The following is a 27,709-nucleotide window of genomic DNA, read 5'->3' as shown; positions in this document are numbered from 1 at the left end:
TGTTTAAACGTTTCAGTTATTAAGCCAAAATATCTTATGATATAAAAATACCAGCAAGTTCATGGGAAGAGACCATTTGAAATGGTCACTCTCCTTGTTTATATTAGTGGCTTAAACCTTTGAGTTGTGTAAATAATTGGGAGAGGAAATGTCCTGGTTATTGTTTCATTTATTTTTGTGTTTAGTTTTGATTTACCGTTTTTTTTTTTTCTCCACAGAATAACGCGTATACTGCCATGTCAGATTCCTACTTACCCAGCTACTACAGTCCCTCCATCGGCTTCCCCTATTCTTTGGGCGAAGCTGCTTGGTCTACTGGGGGTGACACAGCCATGCCCTATCTAACTTCTTATGGACAGCTGAGCAACGGAGAGCCTCACTTCCTACCAGATGCAATGTTTGGACAGCCAGGAGCCCTAGGTAGCACTCCATTTCTTGGTCAGCATGGTTTTAATTTCTTTCCCAGTGGGATTGACTTCTCAGCTTGGGGAAATAACAGTTCTCAGGGACAGTCTACTCAGAGCTCTGGATATAGTAGCAATTATGCTTATGCACCTAGCTCCTTAGGTGGAGCCATGATTGATGGACAGTCAGCTTTTGCTAGTGAGACCCTCAATAAGGCTCCTGGCATGAATACCATAGACCAAGGGATGGCAGCACTGAAGTTGGGTAGCACAGAAGTTGCAAGCAATGTTCCAAAAGTTGTAGGCTCTGCTGTTGGTAGTGGGTCCATTACTAGTAACATCGTGGCTTCCAGTAGTTTGCCTCCAGCTACCATTGCTCCTCCAAAACCAGCATCTTGGGCTGATATTGCTAGCAAGCCTGCAAAACAGCAACCTAAGTTGAAGACCAAGAATGGCATTGCAGGGTCAAGTCTTCCACCACCCCCAATAAAACATAACATGGATATTGGAACTTGGGATAACAAGGGTCCTGTGGCAAAAGCCCCCTCACAGGCTTTGGTTCAGAATATAGGTCAGCAGTCAACCCAGGGGTCTCCCCAGCCTGTAGGTCAGCAGGCTAACAATAGCCCACCAGTGGCTCAGGCATCAGTAGGGCAACAGACACAGCCATTGCCCCCACCTCCACCACAGCCTGCCCAGCTCTCAGTTCAGCAACAGGCAGCTCAGCCAACCCGCTGGGTAGCACCTCGGAACCGTGGCAGTGGGTTCGGTCATAATGGGGTGGATGGTAATGGAGTAGGACAGTCTCAGGCCGGATCTGGATCTACTCCTTCAGAACCTCACCCAGTGTTGGAGAAGCTGCGATCCATTAATAACTATAACCCCAAGGATTTTGACTGGAATCTGAAACATGGCCGGGTTTTCATCATTAAGAGCTACTCTGAGGACGATATCCACCGTTCCATTAAGTATAATATCTGGTGCAGCACAGAGCATGGTAACAAGAGACTGGATGCTGCTTATCGCTCCATGAACGGGAAAGGCCCCGTTTACTTACTTTTCAGTGTCAACGGCAGTGGACACTTCTGTGGCGTTGCAGAAATGAAATCTGCTGTGGACTACAACACATGTGCAGGTGTGTGGTCCCAGGACAAATGGAAGGGTCGTTTTGATGTCAGATGGATTTTTGTGAAGGACGTTCCCAATAGCCAACTGCGACACATTCGCCTAGAGAACAACGAGAATAAACCAGTGACCAACTCCAGGGACACTCAGGAAGTGCCTCTGGAAAAGGCTAAGCAGGTGTTGAAAATCATAGCCAGCTACAAGCACACCACTTCCATTTTTGATGACTTCTCACACTATGAGAAACGCCAAGAGGAGGAAGAAAGTGTTAAAAAGGTAACCAGCTTACCATTCTTAAGACTTAGGGAAGGAGAAGGAACTAGAGAGAACAGGAGAGGTATTATACTGAACCATTAATAAGAGCTCTGTAAACAACACACCTATCACTTAACAGTTGAACCCTTTATGGAAGTATAGTTGGTCTTAACTATTTGAACCTTAGTGTGAAGGAATGTGGGAACATTAATGGAGGACAGAAATGTGGGCTTAAAGGAAAGCAGAAACAATGTTGGTGAAGAATGAGCCTGAAAGAAATGCAGAGGGAATAATCGAAGTGACAGAATAATGAAAATTAAAGTAGGAAAAGTTTGAGACTGTAAAATGGCATAGAAAAAGATGAAAGTGTTGTTGCAATTAACGTTTGACCTAGAGTACTGTGGTCTCTATTTTCAAGAGGAGTTGTGTCACCAAGTCCTGACATAGCTTTTTGAGCCTGCTTTCTGACGACGGGCAGTGTTATGGGGATGTTTTTCAGAACTTTCTTCCTTGCTCCTATCCTTCCTAGTGTTCTGCTTAATTACTTTTTTCAAAACCTTTTTCCCATTAATGTTTATTATATAAAACTTGGAAAACAAGATAATCAGAAAAAGCTGGCCTCTTGCTCTTAACATTTTGTTGTATTCCTGAAGACTCACTCTCTTTTGTTTCCTCTGTACAAGTGGTAATCTTGGGCGGAGTGATGGAAAATAGGTCCAAACTAGAGAGTTGAACTTATTTTGAAAGTTAGTAATGCTGGGTCCTTGAGTATTGAGTGAGTGTAAACTTTTACCATTTAGAGAATGGTAAAATATTGGGGCAGACCATATGTTATCTAGGACTTAGCTGTATTTAAATGTAGGAAGTAGGTGAAAAGATTATGGGCAAGGAGAAAATTTTTTTAAAAGATCTATATATAGGGGCCGGCCCCATGGCTGAGTGGTGAAATTTGCGCACTCTGCTTTGGCAGCCCAGGGTTTTGCGGGTTTGGATCCTGGGCGCAGACATGGCACTGCTCATCAAGCCATGCTGAGGCGGCATCCCACATGCCACAACTAGAAGGACCCACAACTAAAAATATACAACTATGTACCAGGGGTCTTTGGGAAGGAAAAGGAAAAATAAAATCTTAAAAAAAAAAAAAAATCTGTATATTAATGGTTGAGAGAATCCTGAGCAGTTAGCTTCAAATCTAAAGTAAAAACCAAAAGCTAACAAGCTTATATAAATATGTTTTCCTTAAATTTGTCATGAGTTCCTAGGGATCTTACATCTTTGCTTTAGGATCCGAAGCACTTGTTATGCCTCTATAAACATGTATTCCTTTGAGCAGTAGGAGGGCTCTTTGGTAGAGTCTGCACCTCCAGAACAGAGAATCAGGTGCATAGTCGTTTAACTAAAGTAGGATGGTTTCCATCTTGTCTTCTAGTGTGTGTAGATGATTAAGAAATGAAGATATGCTTGTCAGTGATGCCAAAAGTATTGGGGATATGGAGCCAGATTACTGAAAAGTTGGCTGTCAGAAAAAACTTTGTCCTTTTTTGTCTTTTAAATTCTCTTCTTCCTTTCCCCAAAGTTTAACAGTTTAACCTGAAATCTGCCATAATCTTGCAGAAAAAGCTAGTTTACTGATTGTTTTTACCAGACATCTGAAAGGCTCTAAAGATGTCTTCACAGGCTCCTCTTTCTAGGGGAACAGGGAAGGAGGCCATGATCCTTTAGGCATCATGTAGTGGCATGACAGATTATTAACGGGTGTGAGGGGCATTCTAGTGCTTGGTTTAACCACTTGAACCGTGCATAATATCTATCCCATATTAAGAATCTGCTTGCTTTCATCTGCAAAGTTTTGTCCTGCATCTTGTGATTAAAAGCAGAAAGGCAGAGAGGAATATTTTTAAGAATGCACAGCATAGATACTAAGATAAACTTGGGTGTATTAGAACTAGTGAGGAAACTTGGGTTTAAAAATGAAGTAGCAGGGGCCAGCCTGGTGGCATAGCAATTAAGTTTGCACACTCCGCTTTGGTGGCCCGGAGTTTGCTGATTCGGATCCTGGGTGTGGGCCTAGCACCGCTTATCAAGCCATGCTGTAACAGATGTCCCCCATATAGTAGTGGAGGAAGACGGGTACAGATGTTAGCTCAGGGCCAGTCTTCCTCAGCAAAAAGAGGAGGATTGACAGCAGATGTTAGCTCAGGGGTAATCTTCCTTAAAAAAAAAAAAAAAGAAAAACGAAGTAGCACATTTGAGGACTGTTAATTTATGTAAACTTTTAATCAGGTATGTATTTGTATTAAATTCACTTGAGTGGTTCATTGAATGGTAATTGAACTTAATAAGTAGGTGTAAGATTCATATGTTGGAATTGACCAGCCTTGTGGTGTTTTCGTAGACTGTGATAATAATCAAGGTTTAGCTTCTTTGTTAAGCTAACTAATGGATCTTTCTTAACACCATTCCATAAAGACTTTTGATGAATGAATATCCTCATTGTTCTGAAGCTGGTAAACAGACCACCAAAAACAGAAATAAAAAAAACTTTGATTTTTACTTGTGTCAGATTACTTTTTAGTTTACCTTCTTTAAGAAGAGCTTGCTGAGGTTTCAGGAAGGTCCCTACGATTGCTTCTAGACCCAGTTACCGTTTCAGTCAGTATTGCCTTAACTCCTATGTTTGCCCACTATTATCCTTAACATCCTTACGTAACTGACTGTAAACTGTTCTTCCAGTCTTTATTAGGCTTTCAAGACAAAACAAGTTTCATGAGAACGGACTGATAGCTCTTTGAGGCAGTAGACTCCCTTAGGTGGGGTGTTTGTGTTCCTTTGTATTTATAATATTGCAAAAAATCTTAATGCCAAATGAGCATAGTAACACAATAAGTACGGAAATAACTTAAACGTCGTCCTGAAAACGTCACAGCTATTCTAAAGTTCTGTGTATGGGCATGTATTTGGCAGAAGACCCTGAACCGGAACTAAAGCCGTTTTTGCCTAGTATTACTGATTTCTTCTGTCACCTGATCTAATTCAATATCATAGAACCTTCAAGCATTGGATCTGCCTGGCTTGAAACTTCCAGCAAATTTTAGTGACATCTTCCATATTTGGTTACTCTATTGTATACTTCAGATACTATTTTGCAACCTGCTTTCTGCTTTTGTTTAGAACCTTTCCCTAAAGGTTAAATGTTCTTCTGTGACATCACTTTTGATGGCTTCATAGTATTCTATCATAGATTTATTATAATTTACCAGTCCGTTGTTGAATATATCAGCTACTTTTTAATTTTTCTAGGTAAAGTAACAGTACAGTGAAATTCTTTGATATAAATATTGATTCACATCTGTCCTTTAGTGTTATTGCTGGGTCAAGGGATGTGTGCTTTTAGAAGGTCTTGGCTGTGCTAAATATTGCCATATAGGCCTTTTTCTTACTGAAAAATTTTTTGAGAGAATTACTGTCAGCTCTTCAGAAAAGTGAGTTTTCCCTTTGTCTCAACTTTGGAATAGTCTGGCATAAAGGGAGAGTTATTGCCTCCATTAATGATAGGCTTTTTATAAATCTACTAATATTGGTTTAATTTTTGTCTTTCATTTCTAGCCTTTTAACTATAGGTAAAAATAAGAAGAACGTAGTAGAGGGAACTAAGGACTGTATAATTCTCTTAAAGGTTAGCCCAATGTTAGACTCACTCAGGCACTTGGGTAAATGATTTTTCTGAATAATTGGAAAGCTAATGGGAGAGTAGGGAGAGAGAGTGAGATCTAGAGAAGATATGATTATAGTGACAATAGCTTAAGGCATATATTTTTAAAAATTTCATTGCTATTAAGTGAGAATAGCAGGATTTCTTAAATAACCTCTGGAATTATTCCTGTTTTCAGGCAGAAGATCTAAAAATAGTGACTTGAAGTGTGTTTGGGTATGCTTAAAATTTATGCTTTATGTTAAGAATTGAGATGAAGCTATTCATCTTTTCTTCAAACAACTTTACTGTGTGCTAGACACTACAGAGAAACCAGGAGTGTATTGTCAGGGAGCCTTACATTAGTGACAGGTAACAGTACAAAACAGAAAGTGTTTTCTCAAGGTATGCACAGGGTACCAATTTGGAAGCTTGAAGATTGCCTAACCCAGCCTGGGGCATGGGTGGATTGGTTGTAGAAGAATCCTGGAAGAAGTGATCTCTGAGCTGAGCCTTGAAAGATGTATAGAAGATAGCCAGAGGTGTTTTGGAAAGAGTGAAGATAGGTTCAGAATAGCCCAAATCTGTGACACTGTATAGATGATAACTTGGAACAGGAATTTCTGTACACTTCAAGAACAAGTCTAATTGGTATTTGTGGAATGGGTTTCCCAAAAGGGAAGTTTGGAGATTACATTAGGAAAAGGGAGTTGAATGAAAAGTTTATGTAGTTTGATGTGGAAGGAATCTACTGAGACAGGTACAAAGTTGGCTTTAAGAAAAAAGGACTAGATTTTAAAAGAATGAGGAGTAAGGTGTAATTTGAATCAGGATGGAGGAGCCGTCTTATTTCTCATCATAATATGCCTTAGTGTTTAGCAGAGTATTTAGCATAGAAGAGATGAATTTAGAAGGGGAATATGATAGGTGTTATCAGATGCTTCTAAAATTCTGATAGGTTTATTCTCCTTACCAAAATACACTGCTAGAACCAATGGGTAGATGTTATAAGGAGGAAGATTTTTGTAAATGAAAAGGAGAACTTTCTAAAAATGGAGTTCTTAGTCACAGGAGAATTTCAAGAAGAGACTGAAAGAACTTTTATTAAAATATGTTCTAGAGGGCCGGCCTGGTGGTGCAGCAGTTAGGTTCACACGTTGTGCTTCGGCAGCCTGGGGTTCACTGGTTCAGATCCTGGGGGCGGACACGGCACTGCTTGGCGAGCCATGCTGTGGCAGGCGTCCCACATATAAAAAGTGGAGGAAGATGGGCATGGATGTTAGCTCAGGGCCAGTCTTCCTCAGCAAAAAGAGGAGGATTGGCAGCAGATGTTAGCTCAGGGCTAATCTTCCTCAAAAAAAAAAAAAGTTCTAGAGAAGATTCTTATATGGGGTAGTGTAGACCAGAGAAACCAAGGATAAGAGAAGAGTTAGCTGGCCCAACAGAATATTTGAGGTTCATGGAGAGGAATTGATGTTACTAAACAGGTCTTTTTTAGGAAGGTTATTGTTTCTATTCTATAATTTCTGACCTAAATACTTATAAAAAATAAGAAAGGACTTGAGGCTAGAAGGACGTGGGTGACAGAAAGGATTGGTGGATTCCCAGTGAATATTAGTATAGGTTAGATATATGGGTAGTTATTTTTTAATGTATTTACTGTGTATTAATGAGAAAATTGTTACCGAGGATGTTTAGAGATTTACTTGTCAAAGGAACATAGAAGTGATTATTTAAGAGAAATGTTTCCTCTTTTTTCAATGTAGTTTTCCTTCAGTGTTGGCACGAGTAATGTTTCTCTTTATAAGGAAGTTTTTTTTTTTTTCCTTACAACCATCTTTTTCCTCCTAAGTCCCCCCCTTTTTTCAGTGGGAAGGATTCGCCCTGAGCTAACATCTGTTGCCAATCTTCCTCTCTTTTTTATTTTGTCTCCCCAACGCACCACTACATAGTTGTGTTCTAGTTGTATCCTTCTAGTTCTTCTATGTGAGCTGCCACCGCAGCATGGCTACCGACAGATGACTGATGTTCTGCACCCAGGAACTGAACTTGGGCCGCCCGAAGCAGAGTATGCTGAACTTGCACCACTAGGCCACTAGGGCTGGCGCTCCTCTTTAACCCTTTAATTTGAACATTTAGTCCCTTGTTGAGAAATATTTGAGGTAATCACCTTGGCTCTATTTTCTACAATAGAAAAAATTTAAAATATCCAAGTTTTAGTGATAGAAAAGTCAGAAAGGAAGGGGGCGGCCCGGTGGCATAGGGTTAAGTTAGCGTGCTCCACCTCAGTGGCCCAGGGTTTGTGGGTTCGGATCTTGGGCATGGACCTGCATATTGCTCATCAAACCACATTGTGCAGGCATCCTACTTACAAAATGGAGGAAGTTTGTTGCTGAGCTGCCATCTGTGCCAATCTTCCTCAAGCAAAAGGAGGAAGATTGGCAACAGATGTTAACTCGGGGCCGATCTTCCTCACCAAAAAATAAAAAAATAAATATATAGAGAGATATATCAGGAAGAAAACATCACTTGAGCTAAATATATTGTTTTCTTATTATTAAATCCTTAGGAAATAAATAACCATGGGGTGTTTTTCCTTTCCATTTAGCATTTCCCCACTCCATTGCTGTTTTAAATTGCTTCTTCAGAACTAGTAAATGGGCATCCTGTTTTAATTAGCATGGCAAACCTGAACTTTTCGTAAAATTTTAAGGCTATGTCTGCTTCTGTCTTGCAGACAAATGTACTTGTCTCTCTGCCAAAATGTCGAGGGAATTCAGTTTGTGTTACTCATTACCTGCTTTGCTTTGTGGATAGATAAAATGTCTTTCTGAGCCTCCTTAAAGGAGGACTAGAAGAGAGTAGATGACACTGAATTTGAATCTCTTTGAACCATGCCCTTTGTATCCATCTTTCAACAAATGTTGTGTTAATTGCTGGGATAGAACAGATCAACACAGCACCATCTTTGCTCTAGGACCAGACACTCTTGTTAGGAGGACAACAAAATGGATAAAATATGGGGTAAGAATTGTAATAGGAGAATGAAGAAATGTTTTGGCTTTATGGAGAAGAGTGATAAATTTGGAAAAATTAAGAAAGGCTTCATGGAGTAAATAACATTTGAGCCGTGCCAAATAGAATAAGTAAGAAGCACTCAGATGATGGCACAGTGCTTGGCACATAGTGCACAAAAATGTTTAGCTATCATCTAATATATCATTCTCATATCTCAGATGAGGAAGCAGGCTCAAAGAGCTTATTTATACAAGGTCTTACAGTAAGCGGTGAAGTTGGTATTTCATTGTAGGTGTGGTGATGTGCTGGAGCTGGCTAAGTGTGAGCCAACTGTTGAGCTTTCAAGAATTTTAGCAAGCTGGTTGTTAACAGTCATTATTAACAAATTACATAAACAAATACATTGTAGTAAAAAGTTTTAAATGCTTTTCTATTTACGTTAATTTATGTTATAAACTACAGTCTGTAACATTATAAATTACAATTAAACTACATAAACCTAGGCTACCATTGTTATTACCATTAAACTAATAAATATTCAAAATCATCACTCAAGGTTATTTACATCTATTGTATCAATATATAGTAACTGTTCTATTGCACATCTCTTCTCAACCCCACATTCAGTAACATCACATTGGTACCTTGAGCTCAGCCATATTATTTATACAATAGGAATTGGTAAATGTTATATACAAATCAGGACTTGATTTTTGTTGATTTTCTAGACTTAAAGTGACGGAGAAAATATTAATGCAGGTTAAACTCAGTGTGTCATGTCTGTAGCTCTGACGTATTTTGAATAACACAAAAATTTGGGGAAATAGTCTTCTAGAATTTGAAAATTTATTATCCATTTTAGCAGAGAAGTTGCTCAAAATCATTGATGAACCAGTGAAGTTCTGACGTATGTATTTGTTGTTTCACTTTTGTCTTAATAAGTAAGTGACAAATGAAAGTGTGTTGGAACTACACCCAAAGAGCCACAGAGTCTCTCACCCTAAAGCCCATGGACTTCTGTTGTGGTATATGGAGTCTGTCAGGCAGAACAATGTGGAGAAGGGCGTTCTGGGAAAAGGAGACAGCATGTTCAGAAACATGGTCTTGTGAATACTTAGCTTGTGTTTTTAGAATAATGAGAAGTTTTAATGTGGAAAAGAATGGTAAGTGATAAAGCTGGAGAGGTTGGTTGGGTCCAGTATATGAAGGGCTTTGGATTTTTATCCTATACTTTTATTTTAGTTGGATTGTAAGAGAGGGTGGTTAGTGTGGAGTGACAGTTTGGAAGATAGAAGGATGAAACATTTACTGAGCACTGACTTTGTTAGGTGCTTTTATAGTCTTTCTTTAACCCTCACACCAATCCTGGGAGGCAATATTCTATATTTACAGATAGGTAAATGGAAACTCAAGTTAGCAACTTACCTAAACTCATCTGATAAAGAGAGATAGGTGTAGATGGCTCAAAGACAAAATGAGAGGCTTTTACAATAGTGGGAGAAAAAGACATTGAGAACCTGAACCAAGACAATGGGGATGGGGAAGTTGGGTTTGAAGAATGTGGTACACATATTTGTTGATTAGTTATTTTAGAAAAATTTTAGAGAATATGGGAAGAGCAGCAGGTTATGGTTAGGGGTGGAAATATGTTGGCTTTTGGAAATACCGTTTGGGGTGCCTGTGGGGCAGTAAGGTGAAAGTAGGTAGTAAGGTGACAGATCTGGAGCTCAGGAGAGAGATCTGTTGATAGAAATTTGGGAGTTTTCAGCCCTCAAAATAGGTAATGTTATGGGAGAATTTAAGATTATTCAAGAGTATTGGTAATAAAAAATGGCTGATATTATTCAGTGTTCTGTACAGTGTCTATCACACAGCCGTCCTGAATACTTTACATATTTGTACGTAAGTTTTCCTTTAATTCTCGTGGTGAAGTATGTGCAACTCTCAATGTTATGGATGAAGACACTGAAGCACAGAAAAGGGTAAATAACTTTGCAGAGTAGTCACACAAGCTAAGAAAGCAGAGCTGGTGTTCCTACTTTTGTAGTGAGTTTCTAGAGCCAACACACAGTGAGAGAAGAGGGCCTAACAAAGAACTCCCAGAAGTAAAATTTAAAGCATGGGTTAAAGAGGGAGCAAGTGAGAGTTTGAGAGGGCATAGTCTGAGCTTTAGAAAGAACAAGGAAAGGGCTATATTTTGAATAGAATTTCAGGCAGTGGGGTATAATCAGTTTATTCAGAGACTGCGGAGAGGTAGCAGATGAGGATTGCAAATGCCAACAGCTATCTGTGGGATAAAAGTAACATGAGTGCTTTGTTGTTAGGGGTTTGAAGGTTTTGGTCTCCGCACATCATTCAACAGACTCTGTATTTGTTTCTTTATTGTTCTAGCCCCTTCCCACCCACAAAATCTGCCAAGCCTTAAAGAGATTTAGTGAAGTAAGACCAGCTTTCATTTAGTTATTATGGGCTGTTATACTATGAGACCAAGTACAGAATAGCAAGACCAGTTATGACTAGAGTCAAGACATTTTTTGGAAGACTGGATTTGAGTTGGGTCTGGAAGGATAGATAGGAAAAGGTAGTGGAGAGATGAAGGAAGAAAATGGCTAAATCCCCAAGTTTGAGCTGTTGGATATGGAGGGGAAAGGGAAGAGGCGGGCAGTTGCTTTTCTTTCCAACTCATTTGCACTTACTGCTATTCTAATATCTGATGGGTCTTATGAGATATTTGGTACTCTGCTATGTATGTCAAAGTTAAAAAGTTGGCTGTGTATTACACTAGTGTAATAATACATGAAGCCATTTAGAAAAGGTAGACTTTTATAACCTTTTGACTTCATGTGAACTTTTTTTGGTAATCAGGGTGTGGATAGCATGTAGAATTTTTAAAGTGCATGTAAGAAATTTACAATGTGCAAATTTTATACTAATATTTGCAGATTTTGCCCTTGCATTTGTTTCACTGTAAAATATAGCCAAATTACAGAAAGTGTAGGAAATGAAAGAAAAATCATCCATAATTCCTCTCCTCTAACAAAACTTAATCATTTTGGCATTTTTCCTTGTCATCTTTTACCTACACAGGTAGTTTATACAGTTACAATCATTCTATATAGTATTTATTTTATCCTGCTTTTTCCCCTTAATATTTCAGGCATTTACCCATATTTAGCCCCCCCCTTTTTTTTTGCTGCAGAAAATTGGCCCTGAGCTAACGTTTGTGTTCATTTTCCTCTGTTTATTTTTCTGCTTTTTTTCCTCCCCAAATCCCCCCAGTACATAGTTGTATATTTTAGTTGCGGGTCCCTCTAGTTGTGGTGTGTGGGATGCCACCCCAACATGGCCTAACGAGTGGTGCCACATCTGCACCCAGGACCTGAACTGGTGAAACCGCAGGCCGCTGCAGCGGAGCATGTCAACCCAACCATTCTGCCAACCATTCCACAACAGGACCTTCCCCCTCATTTTCCTCTGTTTTATAAGCCTGCCACAGCATAGCTTGATAAGCAGTGCATAGGTCCGTGCCCAGGATCCAAACCGGCGAACCCTAGGCTGCTGAAGCAGGGCGCATGAACTTAACTGCTGTACCACCTGGCTGGCCCGTATTTAGCAGTTTTTTTTGACATCTAGGCACTTTTCATATTTTTGATCCCTTGCAGTATCTTTATTTTACACTTAGGGAACAGAGATTCAAAAAGGAGTAACTTTCTCAAGATCACTAGCTAGGTTATAGAAGTGTGGAAGAGCTGGAATTTGTTTTTCCCCAAAGCTTTTTTTGTTCTTATCCTTGCTGCATCTTCACATTTATCATTTAAAATAGCTACCAACAATGTTCTGTTATCTGCTGATGCCTGTAGCCAGTTGTCTCTGTGGGTATATGAGGAGAACATAATTAATTGAAATTTAAACCTTTATTTAAGCACTCAGGTTGAATCTTCCCTCATCACAAGCATCAATATGGAGTGAATTGGATCTGCTCTACCTAACCTTGTGAAAGTTGCTGCCAGTGCCGGGCAGCAGAAGTAAAGGAGAATGGATAATGTACTCTGAAAGATTATAAAATTGAGAAAGTTTTAGTCTACCCCACTCTTATTTTGTACACAAACTGCAAGATTACCCCACTTTAGTGGCAGAGCTAGAACTAGAACCCAGACAAGTTCTTGAGTAATTCAAAGTCATTTATGACAAATGTTGCTTTGCTTGGAGTCCGTGAACCTGCAGAGGGATGGGAGGGGGGAGCAGGGTGGACCTGAGTGAGAGCTTCAGAGCATAAACTCCAAAAAAATGGTAACAATGATTTAAAACAAACTTTGAGTCATCTGGAAAGTATTTACAAAATTACTGATAACTAGGCTCTACTCCCAGACTTACTAAACTAGAAATTTTGTTTAGTAGGCTCCCTAGGTATTTTTTACAGGATTAGAAATGCTTGACGAGAAGTTCCTCAGTTTGTGCAAGTTACCATCTGAGAGTACTTACACTACAGATTCTTGTGCTCCCTCACCTACTAAAGGAGCATCTTTGGAGGTGAGGCTTTTCAATCTGCATTTTATCAGCTTTGTAGATGATCTCTTGTATTTAAAGTTTGAGAACTCTTAGATTATGTGTGTCATTAGTGTTTTGTGTGCCCCCCACCTCCAATTTTTCATGCTTATTTTACCTCTAAGTTTTCTTTCTAAAATTTCTTCCTTTGTACTGTAGTCCAGCCTCCCCCCCCATGCCAAGTTTCTGTTACCTACTAGACTCAGGACTGAATCTTTAGAAACAGTGTTAGAATTCACCATGTGTCTGATAAGCCTGGCTGTGCATTTCAGTACTGTGTCTTATATAAAGGCTAAAAGAGTTCTTTGAATAGTTTGCCCACTTTCCATCAGCTGTCAATGTTATGAGCTTCCAGTGAATTGTCTGCACTTTTGTCCATTAAAAGGTGGCCTTGTCTTTGGCTTAATATCCTACACGTGTAACTTCATGTTATCAGCTACTCTTTTAGAGGCATTATGGCTACTTCTAAGAGGCATTAATGTTTGAAGTTTTACATTATTTAGTGTTTTTCTTTTTCCCCCCCCAAGCCCCAGTACGTAGTTGTGTATCCTAGTTGTAAGTCCTTCTAGCTGTTCTGTGTGGGATGCCACCACAGCATGGGTTAACCAGCGGTGCATCGGTCCATGCCCAGGATCTGAGCCAGTGAACCCTGGGCTGGGCTGGCAAAGCAGAGCACATGAACTTAACCACTGCGCCACTGGGCAAACCCTATTTAGTCTTCTTTTTATTGTATCTTCCTTTTTATGAACATATTAATATTTGAGAGAGTGGTTAGATAATTTTAAGCTATAAGATTTAGTGGATGGGGCTGGCCTGGTGGTGCGGCAGTTAAGCTTGCACGTTCTGCTTTGGTGGCCTCGGGTCCGCCGGTTCGGATCCCGGGTGCAGACATGGCACTGTTCATCAAGCCATGCTGTGGCAGGTGTCCCACATATAAAATAGAGGAAGATGGGCACAGATGTTGGCTCAGGGCCAGTCTTCCTCAGCAAAAAGAAGAGGATTGGCAGCAGATGTTAGCTCAGGGCTGATCTTCCTCAAAAAAAAAAAAAAATTCATCAGTAAATTCAATTTTGGGGCCAGCCCCGTGGCCAAGTGGTTGAGTTTTTGTGCTCTGCTTCAGTGGCCCAGGTTTCGGATCCTGGGCGCGGACATGGCACTGCTCATTAGGCCATGTCGAGGCGGCGTCCCACATGCCACAACTAGAAGGATCCACAACTAAAATATACAACTATGTACTGGGGGGATTTGGGGAGGAAAAAAGCAGGAAAAAAAAAAAAGATTGGCAACAGTCGTTAGCTCAGGTGCCAATCTTAAAAAAAAAAAGATTTAGTGGCTGCTAGCTGTCTTTAGGTTGCTCAAACTGAGATGTTAAAAGCTGATTTTTAAAGGTAGTCAGTTCTTTGGCATGTGAGAAGGGAATCTATTAAGGATATTACGTATGATGGGTGTTTAAAAAATATGTAGGTGTATGTATATATTAGGTTGATATTATCAATAGAGCATGAATCCTAGATTCTGTGATCTTATTAACATATCATGTATAGTAGCGGAAAGGCTCTCGGGGCTCTAGAAGACCTGGTGTCTTTTTTTTTTTTTTAAGATTTTCCTTTTTCTCCCCAAAGTCCCCCGGTACATAGTTGTATATTCTTAGTTGTGGGTCCTTCTAGTTGTGGCGTGTGGGATGCTGCCTCAGCATGGCTTGATGAGTGGTGCCATGTCCACGCCCAGGATTCGAACTGAACCGGCAAAACACTGGGCCACTGCAGCGGAGCACCCGAACCTAACCATTCGGCCACTGGGCCAGCCCCAGAAGACCTGGTGTCTTATCTCCACTATCACTGATTTGAACAAGTAAACTTCTCTGAGTCTTAGCATTTTTTTAAAAATAGGGAGAATACCTTATCAGTTTCTTAGGAGGATTAAATATATAAATGAAGTGTTTGCATACAAGTCTTTTATGAATGATTATTATGATCCGTAAGGCATATATATGTGTATTTTTATATATGCATAAATATACACACCTTTATTTACTTTGAATCAGTCATCAAATTCTTCAGTAACTTTTGGCATGGTACTTAATAGTGCTACTGGGTTTTCGTTTTGGGGTTCAATCCTTGGAATAGACTCGAAGGCACAAGAGTGAAAGGGAGGTCAGTTAAGAATCTGAGGGAAAGTCCAGGTGAGAGATGACTAGCTTGGACTAGAGAGGTATTAATGGAGGTATTGAGGAGGGTTCCTTTGGAAATTTTTGAAGGTGGAGCTGAAAGAGAGTATCATTTATCAGGTAGCTGGAAAGCATGTTCTAATGATTGATTGTTTCTTTCTGAACTTATCTGTCACATGCAGAATATGCTTATGCTGGGAGTAGGGGATTTGACAAGCTATTAAAAACCTTATTTACCTGAAGTGTTGTGAGAAATTGGTGTTATTTGTGAAATTAGTTTTGGTTCACATGTTCTTATCGGGGAGCCAAGGAGTGATTCAGAGAATAGTCCAGCCTGTCAGAGTATTTCATTTGGTTTAGAACTGGTGTTTTCTCATTTTACTTTTAGTTAAGCTGAAAAATGTTAATGTATCTGTTTATCTTACCCTTTGTTCTGTTACTAGTCAGATTTATTATTCAGGTACTGATAATAATGGATTATTCAGGCTTTTTACTTCTGATTCTTTGGTGAAATGTATACTCGAGTTCAGCTACTAATTAACAGTCTTGGAGAAGAATTTTATGGTAGGAAAGGTTCTTAATTAATGCATTTACTTCATCTTGGTGCTCCTACTTCAGTTCCAGAAATTTGTTCCAGTTGAATGTTTATTTCTGCACCTAGGAAACTCAAAAGAGGATGAGAAGATAGAAGATATTTTGAATAAAATATCACAGTCCTACTTTAAGTTGGAGAACTGATGGAAAATGTTTTTGTTCTCTCAGCTGTAGAAGGCAGAATAGTATATATATTCAGTCTTTCTGCTATTATACTCATTTAGCTTTTATTCACAGTGTCGGAGACTGTAAAGATAATCTGATAAACCATATAAAGCACTGAGGGTGATTTTAGTATAAGCACATTTTTTCATGTTAGCCTATCTAAGCATTTTCTTATTTTTAGCCAGAGGCGCTAAAATTTGTGTTCTTTTCTAACAAAGCCCATGGGGACATAGGAAAAATTAGTTGAGGGCTATATAAGTAAATTTAAATTTGGGGGGTTAATCATCAGGTTTTAAAGTTAATAAAATTATCCCCAACAGATAAATAGAAATATGCTCCAGTTGTGTTTTATGGTCCACTTAAAAGTGGAGGGAGAGGGGTGGTAGTAGAAATGAGAAAGGATCATAAGCTAAATAGAGGAAAAGTAAATAAGCAGAGAGATCTACTGTATGTATTAAAGGAAAAGATTTCAAATGTGCAGACTTTAAGTAACATTGCCACCTTGTGGCTTTTAGGATATTTCTTCTAGAGATGAAGTATTTTATAATCATAGATGTGAAGTCGAGAGGGGCTGAGGTGAGGAGGGTGGATAGTGTGAGTTTTGCCTCTAGTTATTTAAGTGACAAACCAGATATTGAAGGCTAAAAACTTCTTACCCTAGTTTATACTTTCTTTAATTTTCTTTCTTTTTTGAGATTGTCGACTGATTTGAAGATTTGGATGAATGTCCTAGTGGGAATTTTGGGGTGGGTTGTGAATTCAGGAAAATCTTGGCTTTGCTGTTTTCCTCTACTCTTTGCTTATTACCGTCATGGTATCCTTGAGCTCTAGGAATGCATCTTCCCTTCGCTTTAGCATTTGAGCTGTTTTCTGGTTAACTGGGACTTTGTAATTAATTTCGTGTTTGTGCTTGAGGATCTTATGTTTACCTCTTTGCTCCTCTGGACAGCCACTCTGTAGTAGGAGCTTAATCTGGACTGGCCGGTCCAGCCTGTTCCTACCACAGGTCTCACTGTAGCTGCCTTGTACCTGGCTGTAGGGGCACTAGGTTAAGAAAGTGTTAGGCAGGCTTCATGTGACAACACCATGGGGAAAACCAACTTGCCATACCACTTGCCCTGCTACAGGGGCTTAGTAGCATCTTCAAATATTTTTATGGAGTGTCCAACAAGACACAAATGTATATTGTACTTATGGCAGTTCTGGCTGGGACTTGTACTCTTTGGAGATCCAAGTTTTCTTTTATGTGTTGTTCTGTTCTTTTCCCTTTGTTGTGTATCCATCAGCATTCTCCTGCCCCTTACCGTTTCTTTATTGAATATTACCAGAGTACGACTGGTTGATTAGAAATGTCAGTTAATACAGCTGACCTATAAGTGAAGCCCTTTGACCATAAATATGGTCAGAGCATTTAGTGGAGTTGTTCTCAGTGGTGATAGGAAGTAGTCACAAAAGTGAAAGAAAACCTGTAAGAGAAATTTTTATAGAAACTAAAAGGTTTTGGGGCCAGTGCGCACGTTCCACTTCTCGGCGGCCTGGGGTTTGCCAGTTCGGATCCTGGGTGCGGACGTGGCACCGCTTGGCAAGCCGTGCTGTGGTAGGTGTCCCACGTATAGAATAGAGGAAGATGGGCATGGATGTTAGCTCAGGGCTAGTCTTCCTCAGCAAAAAGAGGAAGATTGGGAGTAGTTAGCTGAGGGCTAACCTTCCTCAAAAAAAAAAGAAAAAGAAAAAAGAAACTGAAAGGTTTTATGGAGCCAGCCCTGTGGCCGAGTGGTTAAGTTTGTGTGCTCCAGCTCTGGTGGCCCAGGATCTTGCTGGTTCAGATCCTGGGTGCGGACGTGGCACCGCTCATCAGGCCTTGTTCAGGTGGTGTCTCATATAACACAAGAAGAAGGACCTACAATTAGAGTATACAGCTGAGTGCTGGGGGGCTTTGGAAAGAAGGAGGACAAAGAAAAGAAACTAAAAGATTTTTAGTAGCCAAAAGTGGTTAAAAAAATATTGATCCTTGTGTTAGAACCTTCTCCCTGTCATCTTTTCTCATTCTAAAAGACTTGTAAAAAGCTGCTAGGCAGGCTTTATTTTCATTTTTGCCAGAATACCCTTGTGTTTGATGACTTTTAGTGTAGGTCTGAGAAAATAAACACATTTCAAAGTTTTATGAATTGTTAAACATTTTGTGCAGCTGATTTTTGCGGAAAAATTAAGTAAAAACTGTCATTTTTCCTTCTACTTTTTTTATTTTGAAATAATTTCAATCTTAGAGAAATTTCAAGAATAGTACAAAGAAGTCTGACATACTCTTCACCCAGATTTACCAATGTAATACTTTGCCACATTTGCTTTATCATTCTTTTTGTTATGTGTAATTTTTTTTTCTGAACCATTTGAGAGCAAGTTCTAGACATCATACCCCTTTCATCTAAATATTTTGCTGTGTAGTTCCTGAGAACAAGAACATGCACTGATAATCACAGTGCAGTTATCAAAATCAGGAAGTTTAACATTGACACAATACTATAATCTACAGGTCTTACTCATATTTTACCAGTAGTTGTAATGTCCTTGATAGCAGGTTTTTTGTGGTCCAGTACAGGATCTTTTAGTTTTCAATGTCTCTTTATCTGCAAAGATTATATGCACCCATACCCCACCCAACCACCTGTTTTGCTTTATGTCACTGACATTTCTGAAGAGTGTATGCTATTTATTTATTTTTATTCAGGTAACATTGGTTTGTAATATTATATAAGTTTTATGAGTGTATATGCTGTTTATTTTTGTAAAATGTCCCTCAGTTTGTCTAAGGTTTCCTCACTATGTACATTCAGATTATTCTGCTTTGGCAGGAATACTACATAAGCGACTTTGTGTCCTCATTGCATCACATTAGCAGGTATAAGATGTCTGTTTATGCCGTTATTGGGACAGTTAACTTTGATCACTTATTTAAGGTGTTCATCAGGTTCTCCACTGTAAAGCTGTTTCCTTTTAGTAAGTGGGAAAATAGAGAGTGTATAAATATCTTATTCTTCATCAAATTTTCACCCTTCAGTTTTAGCATCCATTGCTAATTCTAGCCTAGTTCAGATATTACTATGCTGTTACTTACTTATCCTTAAAGTTATATAATGCTCAAATTGTCACACATTTGGGCAGTGGGAGGATCCTGTTTATAATCTGTACTTGTTTTTTTTTTTGCTGAGGAAGATTTGCCTTGAGCTAACATCCACTGCCAGTTTTCCTCTTTTTGTGTATGAGCTGCCACCACAGCATGGCTGCTGACAGATAAGTGGTGAGGTCCACACCTGGGAACCAAACCTGGGCTGCCAAAGTGGAGCGCGCCAAACTTAACCACTAGGCCACTGGGGCTGGCCCTAATCTATACTTTTAATGAGACTAATGTTTAAAAAACCTAATCTGATATTTAAAATCTTGTGAGTCATTTACCGTTTTTTTTTTTATTCATGCCAAATTAATTTATTTTATTTTTCAAGATAGTGTGATGTGAATTGGTGGTCTAGTGGTTAAGATTCGGTGTTCTCACCACCTCATCATCCCAAGTTTGTTTCAGGGAACCAAACCACCTGTTTGTTGGTTGTCATATTCTGAAAGCCATGTGTTGCTGTGATGCTGAAAGCTATGCCACCAGTATTTCAAATACCAGGGTCACCCATAGTGGACAGGTTTCAGCAAAGCCTCCAAACTAGACAGACTAGGAAAAAGGACCTGACCACCCACTTCTGAAAAACTTGTCCATGAAAACCCTATGACTTTCAGTGGAACATTGTCTGATATAGAGCCGGAAGGTGAGAGGATGGCCCAAAAAGAGGTCCCCTGTGCTGTACACAGGGTCGCTAGCAGTCAGAATCAACTCGATGGCACTAACAACCAAGGATGTAAATGCTTAAGTATCTTTGTAATCTCTCAGAAGATGGATGTTATCTTTATTATTTGTAAATATATAAGCTTATTTTTTATGTACACAGCAAAACTGTATTTGGAAAGAGAAGAGCAATTCAGCTTGCTGAATTCTATCAAAGTGATGTTTTCTTGTTGTTGATCAGGAGATTAAGGCAGCTAATGTCATTTGTATAATTTCCATAATTTAAAATAAACTTTATGGCATATGGCTGTACATTATGATGCAGGTTGTACTTGCCTTCTTGGTATCATTGTGTATTTAAGATTCAGGAATAGTTTTACATTATGTTTGGGGCAAAATTGAACAGAGAGGCATTTGTGGGGCATAGTAGCACATTATAAAGAGGAACAAACTTTCTGTTTAAAAAATAAGATGACGCAGTAAGTGCAGTTACACAATGCTGTGGGTTTTTTTTTGTTTTTTTTTAAGATCGGCACCTGAGCTAACATGTTGCCAATCTTTTCTTTTCCCTTCTTCTCCCCAAAGCCCCTCAGTACATAGTTCTATATTCTAGTTGTTGGTCCTTCTAGTTCTGCTATGTAGGATGCTGCCTCAATATGGCTCGATGAGCAGTGCCATGTCTGTGCCCAGGATGCGAACAGATGAAACTCTGGGCTGCCAAAGTGGAGTGCGTGAACTTAACCACTCAGCCACGGGACTGGCCCCCACAATGCTGTTTTGAATTTATTCTGACTAAATATTTTAAATATCATTATTAAGCATGCTAATGAACTTACATATAAGTGTGTTGCTTAGGGAAAAACGGATTTCGCAAAGTCTGGGTTTTATAATTTAGTGGTAAATTTGGGGCACGTAAGTTTATTTGTATTCCTGGGGTTACAGTACGTTAAAATAAGTGATAATAGGCAGAATTTTTTTTTCCAGTTTTTTTAAATTTTTTAATTTATTTTTAAGAATGCTGAAAGCATTCTAAAGATTTTATTTTATGCTTTTTCCTTTTTCTCCCCAAAGCCCCCTGGTACATAAATGTGTAGTTTTAGTTGGTCCTTCTAGTTGTGGCATGTGGGACGCTGCTTCAGCATGGCCTGATCAGCGGTGCCAGGCCCGCACCCAGGATCCGAACCAGTGAAACTCTGGGCTGCTGGAGTGGAGTGCACAGAGTTAACCACTTGGCCACGGGACCAGGCCCCCAGAGATTTTTTTAAAATTATGTTTTTTTCTATTACAAATGATATATTCATTATCAAAACTTTGGGAATGTATATAGAAAGGGCAAAAAAAGGGTGAGGGCATCAGTACCGCAGCCCAGGAACTTTAAAATTTTTGACATCTCTTTTATGTTGAACTGAATTTTTTTCTTTTTTTCTTTTCTTAATTTTTCTCCTGCTTTTTTTTTCCTCCCCAAATCCTCCCAGTACATAGTTGTATATTTTAGTTGTGGGTCCTTCTAGTTGTGGCATGTGGGACGCTGCCTCAACATGGCCTAATGAGCGGTGCCATGTCTGTGCCCAGGATCTGAACCCTGGGCTGCCGAAGCAGAGTGCACGAACTTAACCACTCGGCCATGGGGCCAGCCCCTGAATTTTTTTTTTCTTGAATTGAGTTTGATTTCCAGAGATAGGAGTGTATGGGTGAGTTATTTTATTAAATTTGAAATTTCAAAATGGCTTACTTAAAAAATAATATCCCAGATCTTGGTGTGTTGGTGAGTTTATCCCTGAATTCTAGATACATGAAGTGGGACATCACAAAAAGAAGACTGTTCTTTCTGAATAAACAATTTGCTGTTTTTATGTCCATGGAGTAATTTAGTGGTAGAATAGTTAGTCCATCAGAAAGCCTCACTTAAATTTGTTGACTTTTATGTAAATATTTGTAATAACATGGTGTAGAGAAAGAGCCATATGGCTCTACATTTGAATCTTGGTTGTTATTTAGTTAGGTAACCTTGCTCAAGTAACTTTCTTGAACTTTAGTTTTCTTATCTCTAAAGCTAATACAGCTCTTACAGGGTGGTTATAAAAATTACTATGTACAGTGCCTGGAACATGGAAGCCCATTCATTTTGAGTCATATTTAACTTTAGAACCATAGCTACCATGGGGTGGATGGGAGCAAATGACTCTACTCAAATAGATTGATGAATCAAGTGTAAGTTCAGGCCTGTGTGCTCCTAACCACTTAATGCTTTTGCTTTTAAAAAGCATGTCAGTTGAGTCATATTTTTAAAAATTCCAATACATGAGATAGTGTGTGAAATGGAAGACTGTTTAGGATGAATTTATGAAAGGCTCATAAAGAATCATTGTTAGGGGCCGGCCCCGTGGCCAGTTGGTTAAGTTTGTGCGCTCTGCTTCGGCGGCCCAGGGTTTCGCCGGTTCAGATCCTGGGTGTGGACGTGGTACCGCTCATCAGGCCATGCTGAGGCGGCATCCCACATGCCACAACCAGAAGGACCCACAGCTAAAAATATGCAACTATGTACTGGGGGGCTTTGGGGAGAAAAAAAAAAGAGATTCTTAAATGAGCAGTTAGATTTATTTCAGGGAAAACAAGTACTGCAGTCAGTTTTCAAAAAACCACCTCTTAAGTGGATTTTAACCTCTCCCTAGGGAAAGGGAATGATGTTCTTGTCGTGGTCTAAGCTTTCTGTATGTCAGCTCATTAATTCTCCCACAGCCCTGTGAGATACGGATCCTCGTTTACAAACAAGAACATTGAGGTTTATGGATCTAAGGCCTTGGGACTAGTATGAGAAGACTCTCTTAATACTGTTAGGGTTTATATGCTGCTTCCCTCCTTCAGGCTATTGATGTATGTTTGAATTACTTCCATTAGGCCCATATTTTGAGGGACTGAGAAGTATTAGCCTAAACCATCTATAATAGGAAAACAACTCTGTTTAGTCATCTAAGAAATTTTAAAGTCGAAGAAAAATAGTTTTATATTAATTGGGATGCTTGAGTGTTACTACTATGGTTTAAAATATAAGAAGTTAAAGTCAATTTTTGTGGACTATATTCTATCTAGCACAAATAGTTAAATTTCTATTGTTATTCTATGAAGTTTTAATTCTTAAGCAAGACTGTTCAGATAAGTTTTAACTAATTCTTTGGTTTTTTTTTTTTTTAACCTCTGTAGGAACGTCAAGGTCGTGGGAAATAAAAGGCAGTTCCGCACAGACTGCAGCAACGGTTGCATCTGCATATCCTAAGAGGAAAAAAATGACCTTCAAGAGAATTAGGACTTTTTTCTTAATTTCATTGACTTCAGAGACGATTGCAGACTTGCAGTTTAAGTATTGGAATTTCACAAAAGACATAGGACTTAACTGGAAAATGAAAAAAAAAAGAAAAAGAAAAAAACTAAACAAAAAATCCCTCTAGGTAGCTTAGGTGAAAAATGTCCCTTTTATTTTGGCTTTGGTTGTGATTTCAGAGCATAATGCTTTGTTTTTTGTCTTTTTACTATGTTTTTCCGGATTTTAAAGTCCGTAAGTGCATACAGTTTTCTCTAATTTTTAAACCCTTTCCTCCCCCCATTTTGACATTTGCACTTGGAGAACACTTGAGTTTCGAAGGTTTTGGGCCTCCACCCCAGAAAGTGGGAATTTGGTTTTTCCCTTCCGAACTGGAAGAACATTTTTATGAAGAATTTTTGTCTTGGAGAATTTAACAGTGTTACCCAAGGTTGTGTCTTTAAGGGTGGTTCATTTTCTCTGACCCTTTGTTACTCGAAGTAAAGTACTAGGAGTCCTAAGAAATGTTCTGTTCTTGTACATTATACTGATTAAGTCAGGATTAATTTGATTTCAAAGCTAAGAACAGTGGTAAAAACCTGTTTACAGAAATGCATTTTGGAAGAGAAAAATATTGTAAAACGTGTAGTGAATGTTTCTTCAGTTTCTTGTTCAGCCAATGAGGAAAGGGCATTGCCTTTCTTTTTACCATTAATCACTTCTCAATAAACGTGAGATCCTGTTGAGCATCACTTCTAGTACCATTTCTTAGTGTTATTTGAGTTTGCTATATTTTATGAAGGATTTGGAGTGTAAGGAGCTTTAAGAGGTGAGATGATGACTATTTTTAGAAAGTTTGTTGAGACAAAATAGTTCAGACTTGCTTTTGTACCCAAGGCTGGATAACCATAACCTCTGCAAAGCAAGGTGGGCCAGAATTTGTAATGCTTTATTTCTGGATACTTCCCAGAGAAGGTAGAGCTAAATCATTGAACAGATATTTGACTGTGTTTATTAGATGCCAGGCACTGTGCTCACTGTGTGGAAGCCTGGCCAGATAGCTTATGTGTAAAATAGCTAGAGCCCAGTATCAAGGATGTAAGCGTGCATCTGAAATACGGCTTATTTAGATAGGATTCCGCATGGATGCAGGTCCAAGAATAAGAAATTGCAGTGGCCTGGGTCTTTGTGAACCAACCGTATAACCGTAATGGTATTTGATTCATCCTTTTTTATTTTCTAAGGTTTAAGGCTTCTCTGCCTTAAAGATTTTTAGCCCTTAAGATGTTCCACTTTTGGAGAGTTAGTTAAATGTGTGAGAACTTACATAATAAAAGGGGGTTCTGAAAATGGGTTTTAATACTGTTGTATAGTGTTTGCCCTCAAATGACTTATTCATATTATTCTACACAGCCCAGGCTACTAAATCAAGGGTGTGATAAAAGTAATAAATGCTGATTTGTAATTAGCATTATAGTCTAGGTGAGAACTTTTTGCTGCTTGAGGCACAGTACAGTACACCTAAATTTTTTATTCCTATTTGCCAAGCTTTTTGAAATAGATTCCCCTTAAACAGGGGCATCCTTTGTATTTTCATCAGTTTGAAGATGCCCAATTTCTGAATTAGAAATGTAACATTCAGTGTTTTCAATTTTAACTCAAACTTCTGTGACTTCTAGAGGACTCCCATGGACTTAATTGTTTAGTACTTCACCTTCAAAAGGGAAAATATCCTGAGAAAAGCAAATTCAAAAGCAATTTTACCTAGATTTTCCTACCTTGTATTCAAGTTGGACATTCAAGTTGGAGATATTCAAGATGCTTTTTTGCAATTTGAATGTTAAAGTCAGTGCTTCTCACTCTTTCTTTTCATGTCACAGATTCTGGTATGGCTTTGGGAGCACACTGAAGGGAATTTGGAGCCCCTGACAAGACAAGGCTGCTCGTCTAGCTCTCCCTGAGTGCTGATGGGGTTGGGATGTTGGATTTGTGTGTTAAAAAAACAAAACAAAAAACCCGAACATATTGGCCTTTAGTATAAAAAAGAGTTTGTTCTAAAAGTTGGTTTGGTGAAGACCCCAAAATGCAGCTAAACTAATTTTTTTATTTACTAATGACAGCTTTGCTAGTGGAAATTGTTGACTTTTGACTATTTGCACTCAATACTTCTGTCATTTGTGAATGTAAGACTTTGGATAGCCATGTTTGTTTATTTTTCTCCTTTGTTAAAGATGAGGGGAACCTGAATAATCTCACCACATACCGTTAGTGTCAATTCAAAGCATTTTAAACCTTTAATATGAACAAAACGTATAAATCTTTTTTTTTAAAGGTTCTACTTTTCGTTTTTCTCCCCAAAACCCCCGGTACATAATTGTATATTTTAGTTGTGGGTCCTTCTAGCGTGGCCTGATGAGCAGTGCCATGTCCGTGACCAGGATCCGAACCAGTGAAACCCTGGGCCATCAAATCAGAGCGTGTGAGCTTAACCGCTCAGCCACGGGCCCGGCCCCAAAATGTATAAATCTTACATTCACTCAATTTAATCTTAGTTATATTTGACTGGCTATCTTCCCTCAACATGTTCCATTTTTAAAAAATTATTTTGGAATAATTTTAGACCGTTATGAAAATAGTATGGGGAGTTCTCATGTACCCTTTCCTCAGCTTCCCCCAAATGTCAACATTTTATATAACCTTAATGTGGTTATCAAAAACGGTAAATATTGATACAGTACCATTAACTAATCAACAGATCTTATCTGGATTGTGCCAGTTGTCCAAGGAATGTCTTTTTTTCTGGCTCAGCGTCCAATCCAGGATCCCACGTTGTGTTTAATTGTCCTTAGCCTCTAACCTGTGAGTTCTTCAGTCTTTACCTTTTATGATTTTGACACTTTTACAGAGTACTAGCCAGTTATTTTATAGACTGCAGAACTGGATTCGTCTCACATTTCATACTATTGATTGAGATTATTTTTTGACTAGAATACCGCAAAAGTCATGTACCCTTGTCTGCATTATATCAGGATACATGATGTCCGTATGTCTTCTTACTGGTGGTGTTAACTTTGAGCATTGGTTAAGGTAGTGTTTGCAAAATTTCTCCACTGTAAAGTTTCTGATTTTCCCTTTGTAATTAATAAGTAACTCGTGGCGAGAGATACTTTAAAACTATCAGTCTTTGGTTCTCTAATTTTGACATCTTTGGATTGTTATTGCCTGCAACAAGTATTACCATGGTGTTTGCCAAATGTTAATTCACTGTGTATGTTGTTATTCTACACTTATAAGAATTAGAATCCTACTATGAGGAGGAGCTGTCCCTTCTCCCCATTTTATTTATTCAGTTATATCAGTGTTTACTTAGGGATATTTTATTCCAGGGGACAATGTTACTTATTTTTTTCCTCAAATTTGTCCCAGCTTTGGCCATTGGGAGCTCCTGCAAGGTGGCTCCTGTGTCTTTTTGACATGCCCCCAGTGTTTTTTGGAGCCCTTCCTTACTTTCTCTTCCTTTCTAGTCTTATATTTTCCCTGCCCCAGCCTTATTTTTCCAAGAAACAAACGTTCCTTTTTTGGGAGAATATTTAGGAACCATCTTTGATTTTTTTTTTTTTAAAAGCAATTCTTTAAGTAGCAACAGATTGTAAAGTGAGGTTTTTATCACTGATGTGCGTGCAGAATTATTTAGCCTAATCAGAGCACCTAACCACTTCAGTTCTTCCTCCCTTTCCTAGTGCCATGTATGAATCTTCTGGAGTCATGGAGAGGGCGTTCACTTGACATACTCCTTCACCTAGAGTGAGACCCAAAGAATGTGGCCTGGTTTGCACCCTTCCATAATTTCTACCTTTAGCCTTGTGAATAGAGAGCCAAGGTGTTGGAAGTCCTAGTTTCTACCCCACAACTATTTTAGAGGTTCAGAGCTTTTTCTACCTGTGAGAAAATAAATGGTCATATACTGAAGTTTTCTGTTGTTTATTATAGAGCTAATATAGCACTTGAGTATTGCTTCTTATTTTGATCTTTAATTGAAAAATGATTTATTTGAAATGTCTGTCACGAATGTAGGACCCTTCGTTCTGAAAATGAGACTGAGAGTAAGTGTCCCTAGGGTTCAGATCTGACAGGGTTTACAATGTTTTTTTCGTTGTAAAGTAATACCACTTTCCTATGACTGTCACTCATTGCTAGTGATTTCTGAGCATCTGGTGAAACCCTGAGAAGCCTTTCCTTGGAACTGTAATACTCATTACAGCTGCTGGGTTTGCATGCAACGTGGAAAGCTGACATGGCTGTGGGATAAGCCATGCACAGCCAGGTCAAGTGGATTGGAGAAGGTCCCGCAAACCTGCTGGCCTCTGCTTCCGGGTTTCCGGGACTGTGCTCAGGGCGTTACCTCCCGCCCCGCCCGGCTCCGCCCGGCCGCGGGGCTCGGGGACTGACGGCGCGTGCGCGAGGCCCCCAGACGCGTGGTTGGCTGCCGCGTTGTGGCCCGCAGGAGCTCTCCCTGCTAACCTGATGCTCTTCGTGCTCCCGCGACCCTGCCAACTCTAGCCCGCTGTAGCCTGCGGGGCCTCTCTACAGACCCTCTGTTGTACGCTTCCCCCTGCCC

At 39.2% G+C, this 27,709-nt stretch overlaps 1 protein-coding gene across 2 annotated transcripts in view; it reads left to right on the top strand.

Moving 5' to 3' along the window:
• Positions 1–27,060, top strand: part of YTHDF2 (YTH N6-methyladenosine RNA binding protein F2) — a 31,363-nt gene extending 4,303 nt beyond the window's left edge. The window contains exons 4-5 of one of the 2 annotated variants that reach the window (XM_070610484.1): positions 219–420; positions 24,972–27,060. In XM_070610484.1, coding sequence (XP_070466585.1) covers positions 219–420; positions 24,972–25,000 — 231 coding nt within the window. In that variant the 3' untranslated portion in view covers positions 25,001–27,060. Of the gene's footprint in view, positions 1–218; positions 1,806–22,994; positions 23,844–24,971 lie in introns of those variants that run through there. The other variant, XM_070610483.1, reaches the window with a different exon arrangement.
• The last annotated feature ends 649 nt before the right edge of the window (positions 27,061–27,709 follow it).

This window comes from Equus przewalskii, chromosome 2 (genome assembly GCF_037783145.1).
Source record: "Equus przewalskii isolate Varuska chromosome 2, EquPr2, whole genome shotgun sequence".
In the NCBI taxonomy this organism is placed as follows: domain Eukaryota; kingdom Metazoa; phylum Chordata; class Mammalia; order Perissodactyla; family Equidae; genus Equus; species Equus przewalskii.
Note: the sequence above shows the minus strand (reverse complement) of the source record. Positions and strands in the feature narration are given on the sequence as shown.